At 38.9% G+C, this 11,997-nt stretch overlaps 1 protein-coding gene across 1 annotated transcript; it reads left to right on the top strand.

The window, feature by feature from the left end:
• Positions 1 to 702: 702 nt before the first annotated feature.
• LOC132554001 (WAS/WASL-interacting protein family member 3-like) lies at positions 703 to 10,662 on the top strand. The gene is made up of 8 exons (XM_060218296.1): positions 703 to 973; positions 1,428 to 1,584; positions 2,670 to 2,815; positions 5,387 to 5,428; positions 5,658 to 5,780; positions 7,725 to 7,844; positions 10,013 to 10,084; positions 10,322 to 10,662. Exons 1-8 carry the CDS (start codon positions 703 to 705, stop codon positions 10,486 to 10,488), a joined length of 1,098 nt encoding a protein of 365 aa, XP_060074279.1. The 3' UTR covers positions 10,489 to 10,662.
• Positions 10,663 to 11,997: the final 1,335 nt, after the last annotated feature.

The raw sequence follows: 11,997 nt of genomic DNA, 5'->3' as shown, positions 1-11,997 counted from the left end.
TAAAGAAAATGTGTGACCTCATTAAAAATAGTCTTACTTCACTAAAAAATTGTGGCTTCATTACGTGGCTTCATTTAATTGCAAAATCAAACAGGAATTTTACTGCAGGAAAAGTGTTGCTGTAAAAATCGACTATTAAATAAAAAGATTGTGATGTAAAAACATTAAAATGTTATCTCCCTACAGACACATGTATATGGATTTTTTGATTACACATCTATTGGGTAATGGTCAAAACCTCTACGATGTAGGACCCTGACAAAATGCAATGTAGCTTACTGCATATTAATTTTATAATGATAAAATATTCCAAAAGTTTGTCCACATGTCCCCTATAATCAGTTTAGCAATTCATTAATGACTTTCAGTTGTTTAAGAAAGAATGGATGATTGTCCTTATAAGATGTCAGTCTCTGGTGTAGACCCTCACAGACACATCAAGCCATCAAATTAACATGCAGTAAGTGGTGCAGAGTCTGAAGTAACACAGACTAGCTGGAATGTAGTGGTTTACAACTTTCAATATCCCAGAATTATACAGACTAACCAGAGTGTTGTGGTCAAGGACCCTCATTCTCCTAGAATTATACAGACAAGTAGGAGTGTGTCGGTCTATGACCCTCAATCTCCCAGAATTATACAGACAAGCTGGAGTGTGTTGGTCTATGACCCTCAATCTCCCAGAATTCCAATGCGCTGTTGATGTTATATGTAACATTGTTGTTGCCAGTATCTCTAACTGAAGGAAGGAGAGGTGGAGGAGGAAGAGGAGGAGGAGGAAGAGGTGGAGGGAGAAGCTCAGGGAGAGGAAGATCAACCTCAAGATCATCAAGGTCAAGGTCGACAAGTTCAACAAAACGAAAGGGATATCTTGGATCCAACACGGCGACAAAAGCAGCCATAGCTGCTGGGGTTATCTATGGTGCCAGCTCTTGGCGTCGACGCCGAACGTACTACAGCAACCCAGACAGAGGTATAACTCCTAGGCATTTATAATAGTAGGTGAAGGTCATTTATAGTAGGTGAAAGCCATTTGGCTATGAATAGATAGTAAGTGAAGGTCATGTTTCTTGAAATAGACAGCAGGTAAAGGTCACTTTGACTGGAATAGTAATAAATGTTGATGGCTTGACTGGAAATATTTTGGTATTTAAAATTCATATCATCAAGTTGTTATGAGAATAGATTTCATATTTGAATAATCAACTTAGGAGAAAAAGTACATTTTGTGTGCCAATATTTTTCAAAAGAGAAAACGTCAGCTCAGTATAACAGACATTACAAGATAACAGTTTATATCATATTTTGCGCTGTTAATTTAAGCCTTTGATAAATTGATAAGCCAATTCATTGATAGAAAATACTGTAGAAAAGTGTGGTGTGATTTTCTCAGTGTATCATTGTATTGGGTGTATTTTTCTTTATAGTGCCAACTGCCTGCTACAACGACCGATACGTGACAAACACATATGGCAATGTGTCCTACCTTGGGCGGTTTGTGTGTCCAGGTGACGGGGATGAAGATGATGCCGAGTATTGTTGTGGAGAGGAAGGACAACAGACATGTTGTTCTTACTTTGATGAGTAAGTGTCACACATTTTTCCAAACAACTGGTGCATGCTGGGGATACACCGCATATCCATACAGTTAAACACGCATGTAGTTCTGGACATTTTAAACTAAAACTTTCACCAGAGGCAAAGTCAGGATTGTTTTAATGTAAGCTTTTGTCCATCACGGTGCACCATCTGCTTTGTGTCATGAAGAAAATTGACAAATTTTATTTCTTTAAAAGACATCTCAATCATTTTCCATCAAATTTAGACAGTGATTTGTATCAAACAGCAATCACCTACAAAAAGTCAGGCTCGCGCCTAAAAAGTATTAACCCCGAAATGTCAAGGGGCACCTCTGACAGTAAGGAGTCCTGTCTGAAAGGTCAGGGGTCATGCCCAAAAGGGAAAGAAGTCATCTCTGAAATATCAGGGGTCACCCTTAAAGGTAAAGGAGTCATCTGAAAGGTCAAAGGTGACCCTCAAAAAGTCAGGGGTCACCCTGGAAGGAAAGTAGTCACCTCGAAAAGTAAATGTGTCACCTCCAAAAGGAAAAGATTCACATAAAAAAAATGGCAGGGTGACCCCCAAAAAGTAAAGGAGGTGAGGTGGAGTGAGAGGGGGGGATTACTCCAAATCTGGGTCATCCCAAAAGGAAAGGAGTCACCACCAAATGGAAGAGGGATAATAAAAAAAGAAATATTTTTCGACTCCTCATAAATGCAAGCGTCTATCACACTTAGAAGAAAGTTGATGGCAGGTGGTGAGTCTTAAATTCAAAAGGAGCTGAATAAAGGGTGGGATATTTCACAGAACTTTTCTGAAAATTTCTCTCGGTATTTGAAGAAACTCTGTTGCAATTGTCAGCTTCAATACTGATGAAGAGTTTCCCAAAGCCACGAATGACTGTGTGACATGTCACGGTTACAAAATCTATAAGAACCTGTGACCTTTCTCAAAATATTTGTTACTTTTGTTCCTGAAGGATCTGTATTAAAGGTCTATGAAACAAACTGTGAAGTTCGAGGTGAAAAACAAGCACTTTACCACTGTGCCACCCGCCCAACTAAACATTGTGTTGCATTCTGTGTGTATCCATGACTTTGTGTTGACAGTGCTGGTCGAACCGCTGGTGTTATAATCGGCATCTTTGTTGCGTTTATCGTCGTTGGTGTCTGCATCTTTTGCTGCTGTAAACATAGGATGAAAGGAGGCAAGACGCCTGCACAGAGTATTCGATCACGATTTTCAAAACCTTCAGGTAATTTTTATTTTCTTCTCTTTTGTTTGAAGTGAAAGGGATGAAGTTTACTTATCAGCATGTTGCATGGCTTAATGTATTTCCACAATCATTTGTCTTTGTATGTTGAATTTATGCGTCAGATATGGATGATTTCTGGGTATGGTGAAGGTGTAAGGGTGTTTGACAACTATGATCAGTAATGCAATGTAAGGAACTATATGGTATATCACACAAATAAAAATATTTTTAATCATTCAGACCATTTGAACTCAAAAACATAATCTTACAATCATTTGTATAATGAGGGTGCCCAAATTTTGATTTTGACAGGTCCAAGTCACGAGATGGCAGCTGTGCCGCTGAACCAACCACTAGCGACTCCTAATAAAGGTTACTGTGTTACTCTCTCTTCCTTCTCTAAGGAAACTCTTCTGATCTGTCTAATAGTTGAAAATATCTGACCTGAAATAACCCCAAGGGGTTGACGTATCACTATTTACTCACAGTCAGAGGTAGATTTATTACAGAAAAATAAGCCCAGTGAATCAACACATCACTTCTTACAGTCAAAAGTAGATTTATTAGAGGACAATAAGCCCATGTGATCGACACATCACTTCTTACAGTCAGAGGTAGATTTATTAGAGGACAATAAGCCCATGTGATCAATGTATCACTTCTTACAGTCAGAGGTAGATTTATTACAGAACAATAAGCTCAGGTGATCAATGTATCACTTCTTACAGTCAGAGGTAGATTTATTACAGAACAATAAGCCCAGGTGATCAATGTATCACTTCTTACAGTCAGAGGTAGATTTATTACAGAACAATAAGCTCAGGTGATCAATGTATCACTTCTTACAGTCAGAAGTAGGTGTATTCCAGGACAAAAAGCTGAAGAGGTCATCATTTCACTTCTTACTCACAATAAGGGATGGGTTGATTACAGGACAATAAGCACAGGGGTCAGGACATCACTTCTTGCAATCATGTGATGGGTGTGTTGCAGGGCAATAAGCCTATTAGGCCATGTATAGTTATTTTGCTCATAGTCAGGTGGAAGGCTTAGGACAATGATTTGCATGGGTTTTTAATGTAACAAAGCTGTAATAAACATGTATATAGATGTGCTTATTACCAGGATTGGATTTACAAAATGTAGTGTTAGTATGCTATAGTTTGTCTGTATCTCATTTGCATGACCACTTCATCAGCTCCAGATCATTGATCCTCTGTGATAACCTGTCAGACAGGTCTTCATTCTGTGTACTTAGCTGCATGAGTGCAGGAATTAATTTTGTTAAGTCACAATCATTATAGATTGAGTGGAATTTTTCTACAATCCATCAAATTATGGGAATATGTGTATCCCTGGGGTCTCTGGGCTGTGAATTATCCCTGGGGTCTCTGGGCTGTGAATTATCCCTGGGGTCTCTGGGCTGTGAAGTTTCCCTGGGGTCTCTGGGCTGTGAATTATCCCTGGGGTCTCTGGGCTGTGAAGTATCCTTGGGTCACTGGGCTGTGAAGTATCCCTGGGTCTCTGGGCTGTGAAGTACCCCTGGGGTCTCTGGGCTGTGAAGTATTCCTGGGTTACTGGGCTGTGAATTATCCCTGGGGTCTCTGGGCTGTGAAGTATCCCTGGGTCACTGGACTGTGAAGTATCCCTGGGTCATTGGGCTGTGAATTATCCCTGGGATTTCTGGGCTGTGAATTATCCCTGGGGTCTCTGGGCTGTGAAGTATCCATGGGTCACTGGGCTGTGAAGTATCCCTGGGTCACTGGGCTGTGAAGTATCCCTGGGTCACTGGACTGTGAAGTATCCCTGGGTCACTGGGCTGTGAAGTATCCCTTGGGTCACTGGGCTGTGAAGTATCCCTTGGGTCTCTGGGCTGTGAAGAACCCCAAGGGTCACTGGGCTGTGAGGTTTCCCTGGCGTCTGCGGGCTGTGAATTATCCCTGGGGTCACTGGGCTGTGAAGTATCCCTTGGTCACAGGGTTGTGAACTATCCCTGGGGTCTCTGGGCTGTGAAGTATCCCTGGGTCTCTGGGCTGTGAAGTATCCCTAGGTTGGTGGGGCTGTGAAGAACCCCAAGGGTCACTGGACTGTGAAGTATCCCTGGGTCACTGGTCTGTGAAGTATCACTTGGTCACTGGGCTCTGAAGTTTCCCTGGGGTTGTTGGGCTGTGAAGTATCCACGTGTTGCTAGGCTGTGAAGTTTCCCTAGGGTTGTTGGGCTGTGAAGTTTCCCTGGGGTTGTTAGGTTGTGAAGTATCCACATGTCGCTGGGCCATGAAGTTTCCCTGGGGTTGTTGGGCTGTGAAGTTTCCCTGGGGTTGTTGGGCTGTGAAGTATCCACATGTCGCTGGGCTGTGAAGTTTCCCTGGGGTCACTTGGCTGTGAAGTATCCACGTGTCGCTGGGCTGTGAAGTTTCCCTGGGGTCTCTGGGCTGTGAAGTATCCACATGTCGCTGGGCTGTGAAGTTTCCCTGGGGTTGTTGGGCTGTGAAGTATACCCGGGGTCACTTGGCTTAAAGGAGATGAATCAATGTCTGGCTGTAGGTTTACTCTTATGTTGTTATGTTGTAGGACCTGGAACCTACCCTGCGGCTACCACCTACCAACCTTACTGTAAGTACCACAATTTTCTGTGGGTTGTGTGCAGGTTGTTTGTTACACCTTTTTAGACCCTCTCTGGGCTACATTCAATCATAAATATTCAGGTAATTTGATGGTGCAACTCTGTGATTTTCTGCAGGACACTTGATAATGAAACCAAACAAATACTTATCTAAGATTTAATAATTCTTTCCTGAAATATTTTGACACATACTTGTAATAACTGATATTTACCTTACAGCTCCGCCTATGCCTGCCACACAACCAATGATGCCGCAACCTATGCCTGCCACACAACCAATGGTGCCGCCGCCTATGTATGACACGGTAACGGGCCCCGCCCCCTACGATGTCAATAACCAAGGTAATTACAACAGCCAATAATGTAGTGGTAATATATCAAAATGTCACAGAGACATGCTCCTGCTCTGTTTGTGAATTAGTGACTTGGCTGCTGAAGGTGTCCCCCATTTTGGTATAAGTGCCATTGTAGAAGTGCCTCCTATTTGGTTTATAAACTATTCATAAATTAGGCTAAACAATTATGGTTCAAGTCTATTGTTACCACTCCTGGAAGGAGATGTTGTTATCAGTTTCAGCATTCTGATTGGTTCAAATTTTCCAACTGGTTACCAAGGCTACCTTGCTGCAGTACTTTGCCATAACTAAGCTGCCATCTTTCAAAATGGTGGCATACAATCTTAATGAGACAAGAAAGTATCATATTAAAATCTTTTTAGATCTGACGATATACAGAATGAGATTCGCTTCAGTCACAAACTAGTATTGCTCTGGTTTGAGTTAATTCTCAGCACAATATGATGGAATGCACAGGATTATGAAATCACTGACATTTATTCCTAGCAGTCTAGAAATATCAGTAGGTGGCAGTTGTCGACAGAATGAGTCAGAAAGATTCTTTAGAAAACATCTTATAATAATTGATAAACATGTGGTTAGTGACATTGTAGATATCATAATACATTTTTGTACCAAGTTTTACATTGGTATTTGTAAAATTGATCGAGTTATTGAGAGTATTTTCATGGAATACCGGCAGCAGATACTGTGTACCACACTTGTGAGTAGTGTCTGCAAACTGAATATCTTAAAATACTGAATAAAGTTGGTGACTACAAAAGACATAATTATATACTCAATATGATTTTGATACATAAGTATACAAATTTTCAGTCTCGTGTAACAATAACCGAGTTATGACGATTTTACTCTAGCATGATCAACCGCTTGGCACACTTGTGTACATTCTGCTCAAATAACATGGGTTTTTGTGAAGTGTTTTAGGACACTATTGCCGAACTGCTCCAAGGTACGAAGACATGAAAAGATAAATTGTTAACATTATTTTATCAGAGACATAAACATCATGTCTTTTGTTCCTTATCACATAATGGTATGTATTTGTCCCTCAGTTTATTTTATTTAAAGAATATTTCGATAACCATTGGTCAGTAAACATTTAACAGTCTACATACTCTTGTTCTGTTGAGGATTGGAAAACAAGCTGAATTAGTAATAGCCTGTTATTATTAATCAGTTAATTACTTGGCTTTTGAAGGAGTGACCCTTGTGAGGTTAATGACCTAATTGACTGTTGTAGGCATCCCCTTTGTTGGACTTATGACCTAATTACTTTAATGTTGTATGCGTGCCATCTGTTGGGTTTATGACCTGGATACGTGGCTATTGCAGGCGTGCCTTCTGTTGAGTTTAGGGCCTAATTACTTGGCTGTTGTGGGCGTGCCCTCAGTTGGGTTATTACCTAATAACTTGAGTGTTGTGGGCATGCCCTCTGTTAGGTTTGTGACCTAATTACTGGCTGTTGTGGGCATGCCCTCTGTTAGGTCTGTGACCTAATTACTGGCTGTTGTGAGTGTGCCCTCTGTTGGGTTTGTGATCTAATTACTTGGCTATTATAGGGGTGCCCTCTGTTGGGTCTGTGACCTAATAACTTGGCTATTATAGGGGTGCCCTCTGTTGTGTCTGTGACCTAATTACTTGGGTGTTGTGGGCATGCCCTCTGTTGGGTCTGTGACCTAATTACGTGGGTGTTGTGGGCATGCACTCTGTTGGGTCTGTGACCTAATTACTTGGGTGTTGTGGGCATGCACTCTGTTGGGTCTGTGACCTAATTACTTGGGTGTTGTGGGTGTGCCCTCTGTTGGGTCTGTGACCTTATTACTTGGGTGTTGTGGGTGTGCCCTCTGTTGGGTTTGTGACCTTATTACTTGGCTATTATAGGCGTGCCCTCTGTTGGGTTTGTGACCTAATTACTTGGCTATTATAGGCGTGCCCTCTGTTGGGTTTGTGCCGCCTGCTGCAGGATTCCAACCCTCTCCGACCGATGATCCATCAGCCCCAGCTGGTTACCAGACCCAGGGAACGTATCCTGCCTATGATAAGCCAGGTACTTTGGGTTTGGTTTTGTTGATGCATGCTTGGTACTCGTTTTGATTTTGATTGGTGTGGTGTTTGTTTGTTTGTTTTGATGTTATAAAAGACACTTTTTTGTTTGTGTTTGTAGGATGAGGAGATGTTTTGAACATGAATATATGCCTACATGTTTGTAGGATGAGGAGATATTTTGTACATGTATAAATGCCTACATGTTTGTAGGATGAGGAGATATTTTGTACATGTATAAATGCCTACATATTTGTAGGATGAGGAGATATTTTGTACATGTATAAATGCCTACATGTTTGTAGGATGAGATATTTTGTACATGTATGCATGCTTATTTCTTTAATTTCTTTTTTAGTTGAGCATGTTTTACAGGTGTGAACTGATTATCTTGTAGATATGAGAGCATTGTCACACTTAACCTTCACCAATGTTTTCTTATTTTGTTGTTATTGAATATGTAAAAAGCTTTAGATGTTATTTCTAAGGGAGATAACTTGTAGATTAGCTGATTGTCGTTTAGCCATTTGGACTTCCTAACATTCATCTTTGATTAATTTGACTACAATCATGAGATGGTGGGCTGTTTAAATCACTCTGTGGTCCGTGGTCCGTTGTCCGTTGTCCGTTCCATCTGTCTATCCTCAATAATTTCCTAAGAATCACTGGATGAATCTTTTTCAAAATTTATATATAGGTTTTCCTTGGTCCATATTTGTGCATTGTTCCATTTTCAAACTGATCTGAAAAACAACATGGCCAACAGGTAGCCATCTTGGATTTTGACAGTAAAAGTTTGTTATCACCATATGTAGATTCCTTATGATCCCTAGCTGTGCATTATAGTTGTGCATTATCTTGTTTTGGGAATTATCTGAAAAACAGTTGGTCAATAGATGGCCATCTTGGTTTTCGATGATGAACAATTGTTAGCTTTATTTCATGAGAAGTACTGAACGGATCTGTTACAAATTTCCTGTCTATGTTTAGCTTGATTCCTACATGTAGCTGTACTCATTCAATTTTGAATGAGATCGGAAAGAAGAATAGCTGACAGGTGGCCATCTTGGATTATTTACAATGAATGATTGTTATTGCTATTTTCTGAGTGGTATTGGATATATCTGTCTCAAATTTCATATGAACATTATTATACTTTAAGCACAAAAGTGGAATGATGCCTTGTGGAGACAAACCAAAACCAGAATCTATTTTTTTCATTATGACATCAGAACTTTCGAGGTACAAGACTTCTATGTGTAATCGCATCAAAAAGAAGAGAAAAAAAATCAGAGCCTAAATATAGATGTTTAAGTTTCATGTCAGTTTGAATAGGCAGTATAGGTATTTGTAAAAGGGGATGGTAATGTCAGATATACTCTTTATATTTTTGTTTTCAGCCCTTATCCACACATTTAAGGCCCCTACACAGCCCCGATGAAAGATATTTTCACTTCGATAATTCATACCAGTATTCTGAACCTGAGAAAGCTAGATAGAATTGTAAGATCATCTAGTTTTTGTTTTTTCTGACTTTGTAAAATATCCATTTTGGTTAACTCCAATAATTTTCGTGACATCTGAAATCGTTAACTATTAGTTTCATTAACTCTGTCCCACCTTTTCATAACAGAACGTTTAGTATTTGATATGTATATAGAGCCACTATTCTTAATTTATTCTCCCAAATTTCTATATATTATGAGCTACATCTTGGGGAGTTCGTGTAGTTTAGCACTCGTTTACATAATGGTTGATACAATGAAAGATATCTCTCTCTCTTGAAATGCAAATCCAGACTTGTCTAAATGATGAAATTCATGACACGAAAAAAAAGATTTTCTGAATAATTTAAGGTTTGGAAATGATAAGCCTTTCTGTGACATGAGTAAGCCCTTCTATATAGAATGTGGCACTGATATCAGTAAGCCCTTTTGTGTAATTTTAGGTTCTGAGATTAGTAAGCCCTTCTGTATAATTTGTAGTACTGATATAATGTTCCGACATATCTGTGTAATTTAAGGTTCAGACATGAGTAATCCCATGTATATAATTTGTGGTACTGATATAATATTCAGACATATCTGTATGATTTTAGGTTCAGATATGAGTAAGCCCATCTTTATAATTTGTGGTACTGGTATAATGTTCAGACCTTCTGTATAATTTAAGGTACAGACATGAGTAAGCCCCCTTTGCCACCAGGAGATGTGAGTGCGACCCCTTATCCTGTTCAACCGGAAGGTAAGCCCTGCTGTAAACGTGATTATATCCACTATCTTATGCAAGGTCATATTTAAGTTCATTCGATGAATTTGATCTGTCTGAGGATTTTACACCAGCGTTACATTTAACTTTTTTTTTTCTATTTTGCGATATAATCCTAGTATTAATGAATATATGATGATTTTTTTTGTTTGTCATAAATGAAGTTCCGCTATCCCTTGGCTAGAAGGATAATAACCATGTTTTGTTTTCCAGCTCCACCCTACCCAGGAGCCTATCCAACTGGTCAAAACACTGCTCCACCGTATGGTGTGCAGCCCTACCCAGCAGTGAACCCTTCCCCACAGCCATATCCTTCAGCACCTGTAGGATACGACTCCCCAGGTGCGTTACCTTACCCTGCTCAGCCGCCACCACAGTGAGTCCTAGATCAGACCAGGTCTGGAACTGTTGTATCAGAAATTGTCTAAAGTTGGGTTTTCTTTGGGGAGGACAGTAAAGGACCAATAAGTCATGGTTCATAGTCACGTAATAGACATTCAATACTGAATTAAATTTTTTTTTTTTTTTTTAATCTTTAAACAGAAAATGGCTGTTGTTATAAAAATAAGAAATGTTTTCGTTCTGGAATTTTTATCATAAATTTCACTTTACAAGAATTGAAGTGAATTTATTGTTGAGCGTATAAAAATATCATTTTATTGTTATATTCAAGTACAGTTGAACCTTGTTAACTTGAACTCTTATCACTAAAAAATTGTGTATAATTAAAAGTATTTTGTTGGTCACGGCCCAACTTCCTTAAATTTAATACCTGAGATACTCCGAGATAACGAGGTTTGACTGTTAAATTCATAGTAGTACGTTGTTTTTCTTAGGAATTGTGAAATTAACCTGAGATGGCCATGAATTTTAATGTTAAAATGAAAAATAATGGTTGTAAGTGTAAGTGTTGTTAAACAAACAATTCTTACCTTTTATGGACTGATTGAGACACCTTATGCAGTTTGTATATGAGTCCATCTACACAGGTAGATTTTAAAGTGGTGAGGAGAGACTCTTTGTGAAGATTCAGATTAACAGTCAAATAATTTGTGTTATTGTAAACCTTTCCAAACAAGGACGATGGAGTAAGAAGATTTGTACTTAATCATCAAAACAGTCAAAGCAAAATACGATGACTGCCGGCCATATAAATATGATACAACAGAGCTGTGTTTGGTTGTGGCACCGTGAAGTGTGATCATTTCTCTTTTGTTAGATATTTAAATACCCTTGTTTACAATACTTTGTATATTTCTTCAACTTTCTGGAGGGTTAAATTGCCTGCTAAAACTGCAGAGTTTCTTGAAGAATTCTTGTATTTTTAACATTTAATATTGATAGTTGATAGCTATAGATAGAGGCTTATTATCTTCAAAAAGCAAGTTTGCCCATGAATACAAAAATAACTTATTAAAACTTTTGATACACCGGTGAAATATAGATGACCTAATGATGGTACAATGTTGAAACTATTCTGAGATATAGTATTTGGTTTGTTTATGAGATTCTGTCTACAGTCTGCTACAGTCTACATCTCCGACATGTTGACCTGTACGTAGTGTCACGGTAAAATGACACCTGTTGTAACTATTGTCAGTTATGTCTGAGTGAGTGATGACTGATGTTATAATTTGTTTATAGTGTTTGTTGTGAATATGAAATAAAAAATCTTATTTTATCACAACAATATACCCTAAAAACTAGAAAATAAGCGGATCTCAGAAATAAGCCTATCCTGAAAATAAGCTTGTGGTTTCTTAAATAAATATACCTGAATTTGCTTACAGAAAATAAGCCAAGTTGTTGCTTTTTAGTTTTTAGGTCATTATCTGAGAACTGCCTTTGACCAATTCAGGGGAACAGCTTAAGATTATATCATTGACCTG

This window comes from Ylistrum balloti, unplaced genomic scaffold (genome assembly GCF_031769215.1).
Source record: "Ylistrum balloti isolate Yb309-2 unplaced genomic scaffold, AGI_CSIRO_Ybal_v1 Utg370370, whole genome shotgun sequence".
NCBI lineage: Eukaryota > Metazoa > Mollusca > Bivalvia > Pectinida > Pectinidae > Ylistrum > Ylistrum balloti.
The sequence above is the reverse complement of the archived record's forward strand: the minus strand, read 5'-3'. Positions and strand labels throughout refer to the sequence as shown.